The 18,521-nt window shown below is 46.5% G+C and overlaps 2 protein-coding genes across 8 annotated transcripts in view; one reads left to right on the top strand and one right to left on the bottom strand.

Annotated features, from left to right (window-relative positions):
* The window catches only part of Slc5a11 (solute carrier family 5 member 11), a 41,359-nt gene extending 33,119 nt beyond the window's left edge, over positions 1-8,240 (top strand). For all 6 annotated transcript variants that reach the window (XM_059251206.1, XM_059251202.1, XM_059251194.1 and 3 more), the window contains 6 exons: positions 313-420; positions 707-857; positions 3,465-3,633; positions 5,455-5,670; positions 6,275-6,443; positions 8,037-8,240. In XM_059251206.1, the coding sequence (XP_059107189.1) occupies positions 313-420; positions 707-857; positions 3,465-3,633; positions 5,455-5,670; positions 6,275-6,443; positions 8,037-8,239 (1,016 nt within the window). In that variant the 3' untranslated portion in view covers position 8,240. The remainder of the gene's footprint in view (positions 1-312; positions 421-706; positions 858-3,464; positions 3,634-5,454; positions 5,671-6,274; positions 6,444-8,036) is intronic.
* A 4,092-nt stretch (positions 8,241-12,332) lies between these two features.
* The window catches only part of Arhgap17 (Rho GTPase activating protein 17), a 51,900-nt gene continuing 45,711 nt past the window's right edge, over positions 12,333-18,521 (bottom strand). The window contains exons 19-20 of one of the 2 annotated variants that reach the window (XM_059267275.1): positions 16,599-16,647; positions 13,073-13,185 (exon numbers count right to left, since the gene is read on the bottom strand). In XM_059267275.1, coding sequence (XP_059123258.1) covers positions 16,640-16,647 — 8 coding nt within the window. In that variant the 3' untranslated portion in view covers positions 13,073-13,185; positions 16,599-16,639. Of the gene's footprint in view, positions 13,186-16,598; positions 16,648-18,521 lie in introns of both variants that reach the window. The other variant, XM_059267282.1, reaches the window with a different exon arrangement.

The following is an 18,521-nucleotide window of genomic DNA, read 5'->3' as shown; positions in this document are numbered from 1 at the left end:
GTCAGCCCTGTCAGCACTGACCAAGCATCTTGCCAGCCCCGTCGTTCTAACCTTATGGAACAGTTTCTCAGCAGTGCAGTTTCAGACAGCAGTCATGCTAATGTTACGAGGTAGTTATGTCATCACCCCGTTCTACAGACGGGCAGCAGGAGCAGAAAGCTGAAGGGGCATGGAGTTGAGGCTCTTTTCTATTTCTCTCAGCTATAAGCTCATAGACCCTTCTTTTGGTGCCAGTCTGGTTCTGGCACAACTGTAGCCAGGCCCGGGCTCAGGACCTGTCTGCCTCACTCTGGGCTTACATTTCCTCCATAGATCAAGTGGCCTGTGCTCATCCCGACATCTGCCAGCAGGTCTGTAGCAATCCCTCTGGCTGTTCAGACATCGCATATCCTAAACTTGTGCTGGAACTTTTGCCCACAGGTAATGTCCCCTCACCCCTATACTTAGTCTCCTGGACCACCTAGAAAAGAGGATAGTGCCTGGGTGCTGAGCTGAGGTAGGGACAAGATGTAAGAGCTATGGGCACCCCAAAGGCCAGAATTTAGGAGGCCCACAAAGTCTTGTCTGACTACCCCACCAGGGGGTCTACCTCAGAGCTGAACCATCGGGATCAGCTAGCTTCAGGCCTGGGGTGACAGGGTCACAAGAGAAGGCAGAAGCTGTCAGGAGAAAGCCCAAGGCCTATAGACCTCCCTTCTGCCCCCAGGACTTCGTGGGCTCATGATGGCTGTGATGGTGGCGGCTCTCATGTCCTCCCTCACCTCCATCTTTAACAGCGCCAGCACCATCTTCACCATGGACCTGTGGACCCACATCCGGCCACGGGCATCTGAAAGGGAGCTCATGATTGTGGGCAGGTAAGGCCATAGAGAGTAGGACTCTGGGAAGTGAAAAGCCCGGACACCTAGCAAGGAGGGAATTGAGCTCACAGACAGGCAAAGCCAATGTGCCCAAGCTTGCTCAGCCTCTGCTGTTGACAACGAGGAGCAGACACTCTGCATGAGTTAGTCACTCATTCAAGAGATGTCCTGTGAACACCTGCTGTGTTCCAGGACTTAAAACAGTACTTTAGAGCCGGGCGGCGGTGGTGCACGCCTTTAATCCCAGCACTCGGGAGGCAGAGCCAGGCGGATCTCTGTGAGTTCGAGGCCAGCCTGGTCTACAGAGCAAGATCCAGGAAAGTGCAAAACTACACAGAGAAACCCTGTCTCGAAAAACCAAAAACAAACAAACAAACAAACAAACAATAAACCAGTACTTTAAAAAGATTCCAGTATTTAAAATCAGTCCGCTGGTAGTGGAACACAGCACTAAAAGAAGTGCGTCTGTTAGCATGGTGCTGGAGGTGGGGGGAGGAAAAGTCAAGCAGGCAATTAAAGCCCCGATGAGTGTTCCAACTGGGAATCAGGAGACCTAGACATTCAGATGGGAAGTACCAATCTGGGTTGGGATCTGGGGGATGGTAGGAGGTATCTGGGTAAGATGGGGGCGGGGGGGGGGCAGATTTCTGGAGTGTGGGGGACTGATTTCTATTCCAAGACTCCTGCAAAGTCCTGAAGTCTAGTAGGAGAGCAGAAATGAGCGTCATGAAAATATGATGAAAAATAGACATAAAAAAGCTGCTCCTTGGGGCCCTGTCACTCAAAAAGATGCATGTAGAGGGATGTCTCAGCCATCGTCCAGGGAAAGAGTGCTTAGACATGACCCTGAATGTTAACCCACTAAAAAAAAGCCAGATGCGCTGCACTTGACCACTTGAGAAGACACCGTTAAAGAGATCTAAAGATGCACCACAGATTGGAGAAATTATTTGCAGCCTACATTACATGCTTAAGAATGTATAATCTAGAAAACATAAAGAACTCTTGGAACATAATGTGACCAACCACCAAAACAGCGGAACGGACATTTCACCAATGAAGATGTAGAAATGGCTGCAAGCCCGTGACAAGATGCTCAGCATCATTTATTACATGAGGTACCACTTCACCCCACTAGAATGCCAGTAACAGCCAAGCACAGTGGTGCATGCCTATCACCCCAGCGCTTGGGAAGCTGATGCAGGAAGACTGAGTGTGAAACCAGCCTGGACTACATAGCAGGTTCTAGGCCCGTCTAAGATACATAGTGAGGCCTGTTTAAAAAAAAAAAATTAAACAAAAAGATACAAGAAAGTGGAGAGACTAGAACTCCTATACAGTAAAGATGGGACTATGAATGATTTTATTTAAAAACAGTCCTACAGTTCCTCAAAACGTTAGGCATAAACTTACGATATGATTCAACAGTTTACACTCCTAGAAATGAGAACATATGTCCAAAGACCTGCATACAGATGTTTATACAAGTCGTTTACAGTTGCAAAGAAGGGGGCAGAAATTCTGTCATCAACTGATGGAAGACAAGCAATGGGAAGAAACAGTGTGTTCATGATACAGCACTTTTCAGAAGCGATGAAATGGTCCGGTGAGCTGGCTCAGCTGGTGAGGATGTTTACTACCAAGTTCGATGACCTGAGTTTGATTCCCAGGCACCACCTGGTGGAAGAAGAGAACCCATAAGTTCTCTGACCTCCACGTGAGGGCCATGCACCCTGAGTGCCCCCTACAAAGTAAGATTTTTGTTGTTGTTGTTGTTGTTTTTTGCCTCTGCCTCCTGAGTGCTGGGATTAAAGAGTGTGCCACCAATGCCTGGCTCAAAATAAGAATTTTAAAGATTTATTTACTGTGTATGACTGTTTGGTCTGCATGTATGTCTGTGCACCATGTGTGTGCCTGATGCCCTTGGAGGCCAGAAGAGGGCATTGGATCCCCTGGAATTGTAGGTACAAACAGTTGTGAACTGCCATGTGGGAGCTGGAACTTGAACCCAGGTCCTCTGGAAGAGCAGTCAGTGTTTTAACCACCAAGCCATCTCCTCAGCCCCAATAATTTAAAAAAAAAAATCAATGAAATATCCTGGTGAGTTAGCACATGCATGTAATCCCAGCTCTTGGGAGGCAGAGGCAGGAGGATCATATATTCAAAGTCAGCCTGAGCTACACAGACAGTCCCTGTCTCAGAAAAGGAAGGGAGTATGAAATATGGATATGTGTTACCCCTTATATGGACCTCAAAGACCAATATGCAGCTGAGTCAGCAGCTGAAGGTCACATTCTGTATGGCAGAGAGCATTTGTAGGGAGCTCCAGGAAAGGTGAACACAGAGTGGGCAAGCACATTCGTGACTACTCAGGGGCAGCAGGAATAAACTGTAAATGCTGGGAGGGAACATTTCGGCATGATGGGTGTGCTCAATGTCGATGGTCGTTTGGGTTGCGTGACTCTGCAGATTCGGTGATGGATACTGGATTGTACACTCAGGACGGATGGGTCTCATGTAACTTACAGCTCAGTGAAGCCGCACAATAAAGGGTGGAAAGCAGGTGTTCAGAGGAGACAGCTGTGTTGCCCTCTCTCCTCACAGGGTGTTTGTGCTTGTGCTGGTGTTGGTCTCCATCCTCTGGATCCCTGTGGTGCAGGCCAGCCAAGGAGGCCAGCTTTTCATCTACATCCAATCCATCAGCTCTTACCTACAGCCACCAGTGGCTGTGGTCTTCATTATGGGATGTTTCTGGAAGCGTACCAATGAAAAGGTAAATCTGCAATACAATACCCAGGTGCTGCCAATGAACACTGGGAGAAATGGCGGGAGATGGTCTGGCAGGGGTCTGCCTGTGTGGGCTAGACTCCAGTGTCACTAGAGAGAACGAGCTCTGTGTGGGAACACGCAGGAAGGGGCCGTCTCAGGCTTTTGAAAAGATGTGATAGGCATTCTCAGATGTGTCCTCACGTGTTTTGTTGTTTTGAGTCAGGGCCTTCCTACGTAGAACATTTCTATTTCTGTGTTAAAACATCCTGGCAAAAAAGCAACTTAGAGGAGAAAGAGTATGAGCTTGCAGTTCCAGGTCACGGTCCAGTACTACGGTACAGTCAAGGTAGTAAGTGCTTGAAGCAGGTAGTCACATCACATCCAATCATGAGTAAGAAGTGTCTGAGGTTTTCTACTGGTGTGAAGAGACACCATGACCACAGCAACTCTTATAAAGGAAAACATTTCATTGGGGACTGGCTTACAGTTCAGAGGTTTAGTCCATTATCATCTTGGTGGGAAGCATGGCGGCACACAGGCAGACATGGTGCTGGAGAAGTAGTTGAGAGTTCTATATCCGAATCTGCAGGCAGCAGGAAGAGACTGTGAGACACTGGGCCTGGCTTGAGCATCTGAGACTTCAAAGCCCGCCCCCAGTGACACACTTCCTCCAACAATGCCACACTTACTCCAAGGCTACACCTCCCAATAGTGCCACTCCCTACGAGCCTATGGGGTCATTTTCATTCAAACCACCACAGAGAGGATGATGCACACATGCTGAGTGTCCAGCTAGCCCCCTGCTCTAATACAGCCCAGGGCCCCAGACCAAGGAATGTGCTGCACTTTCAAGATGAGTCTTCCTACCTCAAGACAATCCTATAGAGAGACCCACAGACAAACCTGGTCAAGACAGTTCCTCACTGAGCCTCTTTTCTCAAGTGAGTCTAAGTTATGTCAAGTTGACAAAACTACCACACTCAGGTTGACCTCCAACTCACAATCTTCCTGAGTATGGGTGTTACAGGTTTTAACCACCATACTTGGCTTCATGACACACTCTTGCCAGTACTAGAGAAGCCAAGTTAGAAAGGAGTGAGTGTGTCATATGTAATCAGTTCATTATAGTTGGGCATCTTCATCTGTGAGTTCAACCAGATTCAACCAACAGCGGAGTAAAAATATTTGAAAGGAAAAAAAGTTGTGTCCCTACTGAGCAAGTACAGACATATTTTTTTCTGATATTAACCTCTAAATTAATGGTTCTCAACCTATGGGTGATGACCCCTTTGGGAGTCAAATGACCATTTCACAGGGGTTGCCCAAGACCATCAGAAAACAGATATTTACATTAAAATTCATAATAATAGCAAAAATGATTATGAAGTAGCAATGAAAATAATTTTATGGTCACCACAGCATGAGGAATTATATTAAAGGGTCACAGTATTAGGAAGGTTGAGAACCACTGCTCTAAATAATATAGTGCACTGACTTTTTACATAATATTCACATTGCACTGGGTATTATATGTAAATTATATGTATCTAAAGACGATTTAAATTATGTAAGTGGATACACATAGGCCACATGCAAACACTATGCCATTCTATACAAGGGACTTGAGCAGCTGTGGACTTTGTTATCTATGGGTCCTGACCCTTTAGGATACCTAAGGCTGACTGTATTTGTAGAAGATGAACAGGTATATAGCTCCACATCTTTGCAATATAGTGAGCATCATAAGAAAGACAAGATCTTGAAATGGCTTCTTGAAGTTTTGGTGCCCTTGGCGTCCCTAAGATGGCTTTACTCTGATTTGTAGGGTGCCTTCTCAGGTCTGATCTTGGGCCTGCTGCTAGGATTGGTCAGGCTGGTCCTGGACTTTATCTACGTGCAGCCTCGGTGTGACCAACCGGATGAGCGCCCAGCTGTGGTGAAGGATGTCCACTATCTCTACTTCTCCATGATTCTGTCTTCTGCCACCCTTGTCACTGTGATCACCGTGAGCTGGTTCACAGAGACACCCTCCAAAGAGATGGTACATTTGGGTTGACAGGCACAGCCTCTGAGACACACCAAAAGTGACAGAATGGGGACTCCGGGCTTAAGCAAGATAATTGAATGTTCAGAAAGTCCAGAGTGGGGTTTTGGGGACATGTCGATGCAGAACTCAGAAAAGATCATCAGACTCCAATTCTCATTTTGGCTTCAATTCTCAGGCCAAGGAGTTCCTAGGGCTGTGCCCCCTACCTTTTTTTTTTTTTTTTTTTTTTTAAGCTGCCATTAAGTAAAGCCATAAGCAGTCCTGATCCTGGTTCTTAGCAGCTCCAATCAGATCAGGAGCAACCTTGTTCTTGAACCAGAAGAAAGGCTAAGCTGAGGGGGCCAGTCTATGGCTCACACAGTACCCTGGGGCTAGGACAGTCAGATACCAACGAGAGGAGGGCTATCAGAGGACAAGGGAGCAAGAAAAAGGTGCAACCATTGGCTCTGAGGAGTGGAGGGAATTGAAGCTGCTTGGAGGAGAAGGCACACCATGAGCAGTCGGTGTCCAACATGAAGGCTGAGGTGGATGCTGGGTTGGGGGAAGGGAGGAAAAATGGCAGCTTCTATCTGAGTTTCACATTGCCTCTGCTTCTCAGGTCAGCCGCCTGACTTGGTTTACTCGTCATGAGCCTGTGGTCCAGAAGGACCCAGTGCCACTGGCAAACCCCCTGACTACAACCCTTCCTCAGAATGGGACTACAGAGGCCGCCAGCACCAGCATCCAGTTGGAGACAATTCAAGAAAATAAGAGCAAAGCCCATAGCCGTGAGTTGCCTCTGGTCTCGGTTATAGTAGAGCTTAGGAACCATTATGCGTTCAGGGAAGATTATGTCAGAATTTCAGCATCCCCTGGCTCTGATGCCTGGCCTTCCCCACCCACCAGAGGGGACTCCCCAGAGACACATGAACAGCAAACCCAGAGCCTAACAAGACTTCACGAAAACCTACACCATAGGCTGGAGACTACAGTAATCTTCAAATCACTTATTTCAGTTTAGCTCACTTATAAAATGTGAGTTAACATTTTAAAATGTGGAGATTTCACATAAGATCCTAAATTTCCATCTCTTGAACCATGGGAAAATCTGGCGACACCAGGCTTCCACGTTGACACGGTAAAGTTATCTCCATGGTATGAAGATTCAGGTTATCATTAAAAAAAATATCATGGATACTAACCTATGTCAACTCAAGGTAAGAAACTCCACAGATATTTTTTTCTTGAACTTTTCTTTTTTTTCTTCCAATGCTAGGGATTGAACCAAGGGCCTTATGCATGCTCGGCCACTCAGCTTAGAAAACAGGATACTCCAGGTCATAGATTTTCTTTGCAGAGGTGAAGACACTGTCATCATTTTCTACGTGTAAACAAACTTCCCCTCACTCAGGTGTAAGCTTCTGGGTGTGCAGCATGAGCTCCACAGAGAGAAATAGCATTGCACAAAAGTGCCCTAATTCTTCATCCTCTCCCAAGGCATTGTGATACAGAGAGGAACAGAGCTAGGTCCTAAGCCCATCTTGGCCACTACCTGCCATGTGGCTTTGCTAAAGTTAGTGTGAGCCTTGATTTCTTCATCTGAAGACAGTGATAATCTTCTAGACTTCAGGTACTAATGGATTTAGTTGTTCCTCAGTGCCTGGGAGAATCTGATCCCAGGACCACAGGGGTCCTCAGATCTGTGATGATCAAGCCCCTTGTATGGAACGGCAAAGCAGGGGCTGGGAAGATAGATGTCAGTAAAGTGCTTGCCTTGAAAGCATCAAGATCTGAATTTGATGCCCCAAACTCATGTTGAAAAACAAACAAACAAACTACAGGGTCATGGTGGCATGTGCACCTGGAAGGTGGAGCCAGTCCCCCCTCCAAAAAAAAAAAATCAGTGGGGCTCATCTGCCAGTCAGCCTAACATACTTGCTGAGTTCCGGGCCAGTGAAAAGGTGTCTCAGAAAACAGAAAGGAACCCAACTCCACAAGAATGACATAGGAGGTTGTCCTCTGGCTCACGTGCAGGCAATACGTATACACTCACACACACGTGCACCCACAAATGCCACAGCATTTGCATATACCATGTGTACATCCTGTGTACTTGAACTCATCTCTAAACACCCCATACAAGGTCAGTGCTGTGGAAGCTATGCTGTATTGTTTAGGGATGGATGATGAACAAGTCTGTACTCCTCTGAATTCTCCTGCTCATGTTCGGTTAAACCTCCAAATACGGAAGGCTGACCATGCCTTCCAGCAGAAGAACATGGATTCCATATCTCAGTGCATGAACACATGTTGTCGATCCTCTTCTTCCTCCTGAGGACAGGCAGCTCCCTTGTGACCTTCCTTTGCTGGGTTCTTTCTAGAGGATGTGTCCCGCAAACAGTCCAAGGTGCTGAAGGCTATGCTGTGGCTCTGTGGAATGGAAAAGGACAAAGAGGAGCCCCCAAGCAAAGCAGAACCTGTCATAGTTTCCTTGGAGGAAAATCCCCTGGTGAAAACCGTGCTGGACATCAACTGCCTTGTGTGCGTCAGCTGCGCCATCTTCCTCTGGGGCTACTTTGCTTAACACGGGGGAGTCCGGGGAATCCAAGCTCTCTGTGTGTTTTCAGTGCCTTGTTATTTTTTTTTAACAATAGAAAACAAAATGATAATAAAGCCTGTGTTTGTTTGCCATAAAGCCTCAGAGGTATTGCTGACGACCCTATCGGCATTGTCTTCTTGAAAGGGACGGCTGGCCCTGGAGCTTTTCTCACTGTGGTACTCGTCCTGCTTAGAGTTTGTGGGAAACACACCTGTGTGCAGTGCCCTGAAACCTCAGGGGCTGCGTGGTGGCACGTGTCTGTAATCCCAGCCCTTTCTGAATTAGGATTCCAAGTTTGAGGTCAGTTTGGGCTACATAGAAAGACTCTGTCTCAAACAAGAAACAAAACAAAAACAAAAAACACCTGAACAGTGGTGCACATCTGTAATCCCAGCACCTAGGAGGTAGAGGCAAAAGGAACAGGAGTTTAGGGTCAAGGTCAGCCTGCCTGGGCTACATGAAACCCTGCCTCAAAATATATATATATAAAGAAAAGAAAAGAAAAGGAAAAAAAGATGAGGTAACTGTGTGCACTTCTTGAATTTTAGCTTAGTGGCTGGAGGGATGTCTCAGAAGTTAGGAGGTCTTTGCTGCTCCTACAGAGGACCAGATTGGTTCCCAGGATCCCCTAGTAACTCCAGCTCTAGGGATCCAACACCTTTGTGTGGCCACTCCAATGCATTTGCATGTATGTGCACACACACACACACACACACACACACACACACACGAACACACACATGTACAAAAATAAAAATAACTCTTTCTCAAACATTCTGGCTTTGAAAAGTTGGCTTCTTAATTCCACAGGAAGAGCCTTCTTACCAGACAGCTGGAAAGATCCACCTGCATGAAGCCTCTGGTTGGGGGCCTGGAATGTCCAGGACCTGGGTCTGTGTGGGGCCTTCTCCTGCAGCTTCTTTCTTCTGGGCCCTGATGGAATGATTCAGATTGGCATTTGCTGTGTACAGGACAGCTAAGAGCAATGCCACCTCTGAGGTATCCCTGGACACAAGCTGTCCAGACCTAATATAAAGAGACGATGGGTGGAGCTATTTACAGGCCCCACCCAACTCTCCTGAGACTCTAATTTCCAGGGATTTCAAAGGAAAACAGGAGTCACTTGGCCACCTACTTATCCAGTGAGTTTCTAGGTGATAGCCATGGCGACAGGGACCAGCTGGCCCAATGGGAGTTATTAGTCAGTGTGTACCTTTAACATTAATCCAAACAACAGTCGTGGTCTGGACAAAAGGCTCCCTAAGCCCTCCCAGAAGGGCACGTGGTGAGCTTGTTGCTTACACAATTCCTAGCCAGACCCATAAAGCTGGATCCTGGCAAGAGCCCAAAATGACTTGGGAGGCAAAAGGGCTCAAGGGTTAAGTCCACAGAAAAGAGTAAGTCTTCCTCTCCAGGAGCCAAAGGAGGGAATGGGGGCACAAGGACTTCCACTAGAGTCCTGTACTCACTGCAATCCTGACCCCAGAGACCTCTACTGCCTCTGGTTGGAGTCAAAATAAGTTTCCTAGGGGTGGGGGTGGGGGTGGGGGGACAGTTATCACAGCTGTCACATCGTTCTCCTGAATTGCTGTCACCAGCCTGCTGACAGGCCACCGCACCTCTCTTGTCCACAGTGCTGCCTCAGGCAGAGGGCAAATCTGCTTGACCAGTTTCAATTCTTATTACTCTCCTTTGGTAGTCTAAGCAGAGCCACACTCACACTCTCCTCTGTATCTACTGTAGATGGTATAACGGGCCTCAGGAGGGTGATCAAATATTGAGTAAATAGGTCTTTGACCACACCCTTATCTCAGCAGCTTCCACTACCCCTTGTCAGGGGAGTTCCTGCAGAGTTACGCAGCTGCCTTGATTCCCGAGTGTTAGCACCTAGCTTTAGTCTGCCTTTTGTGACTGCTACCTTTTGTCTCTGGTACCTTCCGTCTGAAATATAGAAATCTTGTCTGGGAGTTTCCTAAGGGTGCAAAGCCTATGTAGAACTCCGTTCGTGGAGGACTGGCAAACTGAGATGTCTCCTGAGAATTTGCATTTGGCATTGTCTCTTTGGGGAGCTTAGATAAGAGGTATTGGTATATGGAAATTGATTTGCTAAAGGTGCGAACTGTATAACAATAAAAAGGCCCTTTGCTAAGCCAGTAAGTCAGTCTGCCAGAGGCTGATCCCTCTGCAGCTGGAAAAAAGCTAAAAATTATCCTTAGAGTGCCTTTGTGTCTTCTTTCCACGGACCCACGTAAACCCACATCCAATACAACAATCCCTCCTTTCTCTTCTACCTAAATCCTACTCTAGGATTTAGACACGTACAGACATCACTTCTAGAAAGCCTTCCTTACTCAGCGCCCTCCCATGGCATGTGCATTCAAAATATACCAAGGGCTTGGGAAGAGAGCTTAGTCAGCAGAGCTCTTCTGTATAAAACACGAGGACCTGAGATCACAGTCCCAGCACCCACCTTAAAAGCCAGGTGTGCATCTATAATCGCTGTATGTCAGCTACAGAGGCAGACAGGAGGATCCTTGGGGCTTGGTGACCAACCAGCCTAGTCCAGTCAGTGAGTTTCAGGTTCAGTGAGAAACTTTATCTCAAAACATAAGATGGAAAAGCAATTGAAGAAGACACCTGATATTGGCCTCTGGATGCACATCTACATACATGAGCAGCCATCACACACACACACACACACACACACACACACACACACACACAAATATTTAGCTGCTCAAATGCAGTGAACATTGATTGCATGAAGGCAGAGGGTGTCATACTGATGTCTAGAATAGCATCTGCTAGGTGAGTGGGTGGCAACCTCAAGAACACAATGTAACCTACTTCCATACCTTCTAGCTACCACCTATCACCTTTAGCCAGCCTGTCTTCTCACTCCTGCCCAGGTCCCTTATACCATGGAACACATGGTGGTGATATTGTGTTCCCCAAAATATTGTACACCCTAATAAACTTCTCTGGAGTCAGAGAACAGAACAGCCACTAGATACAGAGGCCAGAAAATAGTGGCACACATCCCTTTAATCCTATCACTTGGGAGCAGAGATACATCTGGATCTCCGTGAGTTCAAAGCCACACTGGAAACAGCCAGGCATGGTGACTCACGCCTTTAATCCCAGGAAGTGATAGCAGAAAGCAGAAAGGTATATAAGGCGTGAGGACCAGGAACTAGGGCAGGTTAAGCTTTTAGGCTTTGAGCAGCAGTTCAGCTGAGATCTACTTGGATGAGGACTCAAAGGCTTTCCGTCTGAGGAAATAAGACACACTGAGGCATTGGTGAGGTGAGGAAGCTGTGGCTTGTTCTGCTTCTCTGATCTTCCAGTGTTCACCCCACACCTGGCCTCAGATTTGTTTTTATTAATAAGACCTGTTAAGCTTCGTGCTACAACTATGTCTGCGCCAGTGTAGTAACCTGTAGTCAGAGCTCATGGAGGGGACCTTCCAAGTCCTTCATTATAACTGGGCAGCTCTTATAGTCAACTCTCAAGTCTGGGGAGGGCTCAGAATCAGCCAGATCATGCTACTTCTGCCTCCTGAGAAAGGTGCCCAACTTCTCTGAGTCCAAGTCTGTCTGGACTCAGAAAGAGACGTCAAGACTCTGGGACCCCAATGCAGTCTTAACCATGGAAGGTTGCTACGGGACAACCAGGCAGCTGGGTCTTGGCAGTCTTTCCCACCAATGTGACTTTTGTCTCTATTCTTTCACCTTTTTGAGACAGGGTCTCATGTAGTGCATATTGGCCTACAACTCATTTCTGTAGTTGAGGATGGATGACCTTGAACACCTGAGCCTTCTGTCTGAATCTCCCAAATGCTGGGATAACAGGCATGTACCACCATACCTGGTTCCCCACTCCCACCCCCAGTCTTGCTATGTAACCCAGGCTGGCCTCAAACTTTTAACTCTCTCTTCCGTAGTGCTGAAACTATCATGCTAGTGTCTATTCTTTCAAATCCATACAGACGCATGGGAGCAACACACACACACACACACACACACACACACACACACACACACACACACGCCAAAGTTTACCTCCAAGAATTAGCAGGTTTTCATATAAACCACAGAATATATTTAATTCAAATTAAACACGAAACTAGAATAACATTCAACTTTTATCAAGTAGCAATTACATTGTTTTGTTTTGTTTTTTAAAAAAGAACAGTATATTTCTCTCCACAGTCTGGCAGTCCACAAGGCACGACTCACATCCAGTTTGAGGGCGACAGAGCCAGCAGTCACCATCAATGCTTGAGGTTTTGGGGTTGGAGGAGACACAGACTGGACTTAATACAAAAGGATTCTGCAGCAAGTCTGAAGGAACAGAAGCTCCCTCTGGTGCGTGATGACCAAAGTCCAAGTAGCAGGAAGCAGGTAACTTGCATAATTAATGTGTTTTATTAAATAGATAGGTAAGTCTCTTCTTAGTCACTCCAAGTTGCTGTCTGTGTTAACAGCATGGGCAAAGGCTTCCCATATATTTCTCAGCAGTAATAATACTCTTTCCGCTGTAGGTATTTCTTTGTTCTATCATTTTTGGCATGATTTTCGTCCATATATAAAGCAAGCCAACTTCTTCACGACCCAGGTCATTCAGCTTTGAGTACCGGCCCTTTACCTTCTCCTTGGGCCGTGGGAGTCTAGTCCTGTGGAGTCAGACCTTCCTTCCCCCACTGAAAGCTTTTCACTGTTTGGTCTGCAGGGACAGAGGCTTGCCTGACCCAGTTCCGCTCACCGGGACGGAGGGCCAAAGGCTGGCGAGTGGCTCTTTTCACAATGCGGTACTTTCTGTGTCATTGTCTATGTCCAGCAGAATGTGGCCAGGCACTTCTTTGCTTGCCAAGTCTGAATGTATTTCAGGAAAGATGTTGCGAAGTGATTCTGAAACCCTAGAATTGGTGTCTGGACAAAAACATGAAGAAACATGGTATCAGTGAGGGTCAGGTCCAAGAGGCCACCAAAGGCACAGAGAGAGAGAGGCTGGAGGGTCTGAGTCAGCCCATGAATAAACACCGTCCCTTGAGAGAGGCTTCGGCAGCCACGAGAAGTCAAGCCCTTGAGACCCTAGACACAGTTGCCTACTCTAGCCGACTGGTACTCCTGACAGCCTGCCTGGGCGCCCGCAGTGATGCGACCCTTGAAACACGCTTGCTCTGAGTAAAGGAAACCCACTTTCACCTAGACCTCTAATCACCAACTATGGGTTCCTAACAACATCTAAGTTGAGGGGAAGAGCGCCCTGGGAGAACTCACTTCTGAGACTACAGGGGTTTCCTCCTGGAGATAAAATTGCGACCTCAGCCTCTACCTAGTCCAAGCTTGGACTGAGTCATTCTGAGATGCAGGACCATCCTGTGCACTGCAGGATGTTGAGAAGAATCCCTGGCTTTTGCCCACCAGATGCCAGTGGCATACAGACTACTGACCCCCAGAGTGACAACCTGAAATGTCTCCAGGCACTGTTAAGTGTCCCTCATGGGGCACACTCACCCCTTATTGACAACTTAAGTGGGCCACCAAATCTCTAAATCTATTTCTTCCAATACTAATACACTGAAATCTCTTTTCATGTTTTCTTCTGTTGACTGAAAATTCCTTCAGTAAGATGGCAAATATATGGTCCTTAAGCCACTGCCCCTCCCATTCCATGCTCACAAGACCCCTTCATTCACCACAGCTCTCTTCCAGATTACCACATGCCAGGTCCTGCTCTGCCTGCTGAGGATATAATAGTGAATGAGACAGACAGAGCCTTGATGAAACCCATAGGTAAGCCAGGAGACTGGTTCCTGCCCCTTCCCTGAAAGCCCCTCCTAGCCTCTGTCCCTATAGTTTTGAGCTACGGTCTACTTTTTCCTGGGAGTACATTCTTTTTCTCTCAGTGACTCCTGGATCAAAAGACTTGTCTCTGCACCATAACTGGGGGAAATTCCTAGATTATAGAGGTGCCAAGGAGTTAAAGGGTCCAGGGGCTCAGTGCCATTTTGGACAGTTCAGGTTTTATAGTAACTAGAAAACCAACTGAATGGGTCTGAATCTCATGGTTCAGAGATACATCAAGAGCATTCTGTGTGCACAGAATTAAGGATGTCTCAGACCTGTGGCTCACCCAGGGCAAGGGCATATCTGTCTTGTTCAGTGTTTACCGCCCTGACTGGCACAAAGCAGACACTATAAACCTTGTAGCTGGGTAGCTGATGGGCAGATAAATAGTGGGCTGGTGCAAACATCTTTCCAACCCTCCCTTGTCACAGCCTCAGCCATGACTCAAAGGCAGCAGCAAACAAGAAAACCATCGCAAATTCAGTCTCTTCCCCGCTTCTCCTACCATAGATGGTACCGCCAGTCCAGAGAGTTCACAAAGCCCAAGGAACAGACACGAGCTGGTGGAGCATGCAGAATGCAAAGACATCCCAACCAGATTCCTGCTTCTCAGCATCTCTACTTGAGTGCCAGCCATCAAGCCTTCCTAGAGGACAATCTGGCTCTCTCTTCTCATCCATCAGACAAAGGGAGGTGCACAGGGACACCACTCTATCAAGGTGACAAGCCAGCATGAGTCAGGATGTCTGGGCTCTGTGGACATTATGTTTCTCTACCTCCCCAAGGACTCTGTTACTCTTCCATGAGGGTCCTGAAGGAGAAGATTTTATCTGAGGAGACATGGGCTGAAGTCTTGAACACCCAGTTCATTGCAGCCAAGAAAAGGGTCACTTTAGAAGACACCCACAGTCTTTCCCCCCCTTTTAATGCTTCTACACATCTCTAGGTATGAATTTATATGTTATCTGTATTCCAAGAAAGGCTGGTCTATAAGTTCATTACTTGGTGTTAAGTTCGTATTACAGATAATTTAAAAAATAACAAGAAAATCAGAAGAGAGCATCAGGTAACAGGCCTTGGCCCCAAGGCACAGTGAAGACAGAATGATGGACTTGGGGCCCCAACAAATGGAACCCTTTTGTTGAATGAGTGTCTTTATATGGGAGACAGGCCCTCCAAGGGGCAGGACTGGCACTCTACAGTTTAGGGTATGGATCTAGAAGAATTTTCACTCCAATAAATTTGATTATGTGCTTTAGGCTGTAACCCTTTTCTTCAAAAATGCTATTTTGATAATGACTCGTACAAGTATCAGATCCAAACACCCTGGAAAGCAACGCAATGGCAAGTGAAGCCTCAAACACCGCTGCCACTGGCCAGTCTCTGTCCTCAGCTCTGACAGCCTGGATCTTATCCCTTAGCAAGCTCTGGTCTGCGAACAACAGTCAGCCTCTTAATACTCCAGCCCAGTGGCCCTCAGCCTTCCTAGTGCTGTGACCCTTTAATACCGTTCCCATGTTGTATGACCCCCGACCATAACATTATTTCATTGATACTTCATAACTGTAATTTTGCTACTGGTATGAGTCGTCATGTAAATCTCTGTGTTTTCCGATGGTTGTTTGGGGGTCGTGACTCATAGGTTGAGAAACACTGGTTCTAGTCAAAGGGGAGACTATACTCAATCTCCTGAATACCTAAATTCCCATGAATATGCCATCTACAGACTAAACTGCAATTGGAAGCAGAAGCCCCACAAATGTTCAGCTACAAGTAGTAACAACACACGTGGTTGATGAAATAGTACTATGTTACTATGTGGGCAATGGCACGAGATGTAAAGGGAAAGAAATCACAATGCTGGGATGAAACCCTACAGGGCAAATGAGATCATGGCCACGCTGTCTTCAGAAAACAAAACGAGACATCCTTTAAAGGCAGGCTGTACGCAGACTTCCACAACTATAATAAAGACCTTAACACCAGGTGGCACCCCTGACCTCTGGCTCTCTGGGTCCTCGAAGGCCTAGTCTGGCATGTGACATGACAATAGATAACTACCATTCGCCCACCCACTGTCTATTATGGGCTGTTTGAGCCTTTCTTATTCCATCTAATTAAATTCCTTTACCACTTTGTGCCCAATGCTGGCACTTAACACATCAACCAGGTTGCGCCTTCCCAAGAATGTCTCCAACTCTACAGCACATGCTCTGTCTACTACATCTCAAGCCTGCTGGACAGAGGAAGGAATGCAATGAAGGAGTGATGAGGCCAGCCCAGTGACCACCTGTTACAAGTCTGTGAACACATTTAGTACTTAGAACAATGGACAGCAAGCATGGATAAGGCCAGCCCTCCTTAGTGCATGCACTATTAGTAGGGATGCAGGCAGGCAGGGTTAGGGTGACTGGTTAGTGACAGCCATTAGTGCACAAATATGATCATACAGTAGCAAAAATGCTTTGGCCAATCAGTTGCCTTTTCCTTACCATTAAACATTCCAATTTCAGTTCTTACTGAATATGGCAGGTCATACATCTAAATTATTTAATAAAATGTATAAATTAGAATACTCTTTGCTAAAATCCTCCTGCTTTGCAGAGTTATAATGAGAATTTGACATTTAGAATGACTCAGAATCCTTCCCTTCTCCAGAGCTCTGATACTGAACTTTGGGGAGAGGACTACCAAGTCATCTTGGCAGCGTGCTCTGCCCACAAGCATTCACCTTAATCCCTTAAACCTTACTCCAGCTCTTTACAATTAAATAATCCAAATGGGTGAGATGTTTTCAGGAATCTTTCCAAAGTTCTCCAAGCTAAAGCATAACAAAAGACTGTGCTGCTCTTTCCTTTTTCTTGAAAACCATTGGCTATATCCAGGAAGAGTCACTAACAGCATGGTCAATGCTAAGGGATTCCTAGATTCCAAATGCTGGCCTTGTGTACATTTCCAAGGGTAGGCCAGGGGATGTTAAGATACTTTAGGTTAATGCTACAGTAATACAAAGGAAGTTACAGGGACCTTGTATTTCTTGTGCTAAGAAAATTTATAGCAAAGAAATTAAAATTAAAATTAAAAAAGATAGGTAACACTTTAGATCATTTTTAAATGTAAAATTCCACCTATCTAACTGACTGATAAATCAATTAAAGCAATCTTGGCATACAACACCACAGGTGACTATGGTATTACGAACAGGCATAATCCTGGTTTGCAATCTTCTTTCTAGTCTAGCTAAAAAGGACAGGACTGAGTAGAATTTGGGTGTTGTAAGTATTAAAGTGTTAAAAGGCTCAGCCTTAACTAAAGTTTAGTCACTCAACTACTGGATTAATCACCAGATCCTGAGGAAAGCGGATGGATGCCTATATCCTCCTCCATCATTCCAACTTGAACTAAGCCGTGAACACATACAGTATGTATCCTACAAAAGGCTAAGGGCTCTGATTAAAGCAACCCTACCACACAGGAGCCTTCTGCTGGCCCAGTACATGCCCAGAGGTATGTTCAGAGGAGCCTCCTGTTTTAAATGCCCGTACAGCTTAGGAAAGCAAATGTAAGCACGCTGGAACGCAAAGGGGCTTAAAGGGAGTTCAGAGGAGGATTATTTGGGGAAGTTTGGAGGGGCTGAGAATTTTAGACATCAATTAAGAAGCTCCATGCAGTTACCTTGCATTTAAGATACAAAATTAAAAATTCAAGCACAAAACACAGGGATGCACAACTGCCTGTGCTGATGGTACCCTGGTCCTCCTGCTGGATGTTGATAAGCCAGTGACAGGGAAGTGGTGCTGGAAGAGCACAACCCAGGGAGGGGCTCACCAGACAAAAAACGGAGCAACACAGCATCTTACTGAGGGCTTCAAACCGCGACCTCTGCCTGGTGAGAGCCACCTCTTAGATTTGGGGAAAGCCAAAGCTCAAGTGCTGTGGATGGGACCAAAGGCATAACTCTCTGCTACAGAATGGACAGCTGACTGATGGCCACGGCATGGACTCAAATGGCCACCCTGAGCACAAAGTCAAAAGCACACACACACAACATGGCTAAGCGGGAGCGTTTGCAGCTGCAGTTGAAGCTGCTGAGGGGTTACAGACCTTAGTTCTGGAAACCTTCCCCACCTGTGAGGGCACTAGGAAGGGCATCTAGTGGGAGACAAACAGCAAACAAACCAATGTGGCTTCGTGCTAATCAAATAAACATCCTGCTGTCACAGGAACAGTTATTAACTACTGGTAACACGTGGGTTAAACTAAGCATTATGTTCCGGAGTCAGTTAACTCATTATTTTGGGTACAGTGTTGGGTCATCATCTGTCGAGAAGTCCACTTGTGAAGGCTGGAGAACCAGAGGTACAGTTCAGTGGCTTCTACTAGCACGCTTTCATACAGGACAACCCACAGCTAGG

This window comes from Peromyscus eremicus, chromosome 1 (genome assembly GCF_949786415.1).
Source record: "Peromyscus eremicus chromosome 1, PerEre_H2_v1, whole genome shotgun sequence".
Classification (NCBI taxonomy): Eukaryota; Metazoa; Chordata; class Mammalia; order Rodentia; family Cricetidae; genus Peromyscus; species Peromyscus eremicus.
This window is presented reverse-complemented; position numbering and strand designations above follow the sequence as displayed.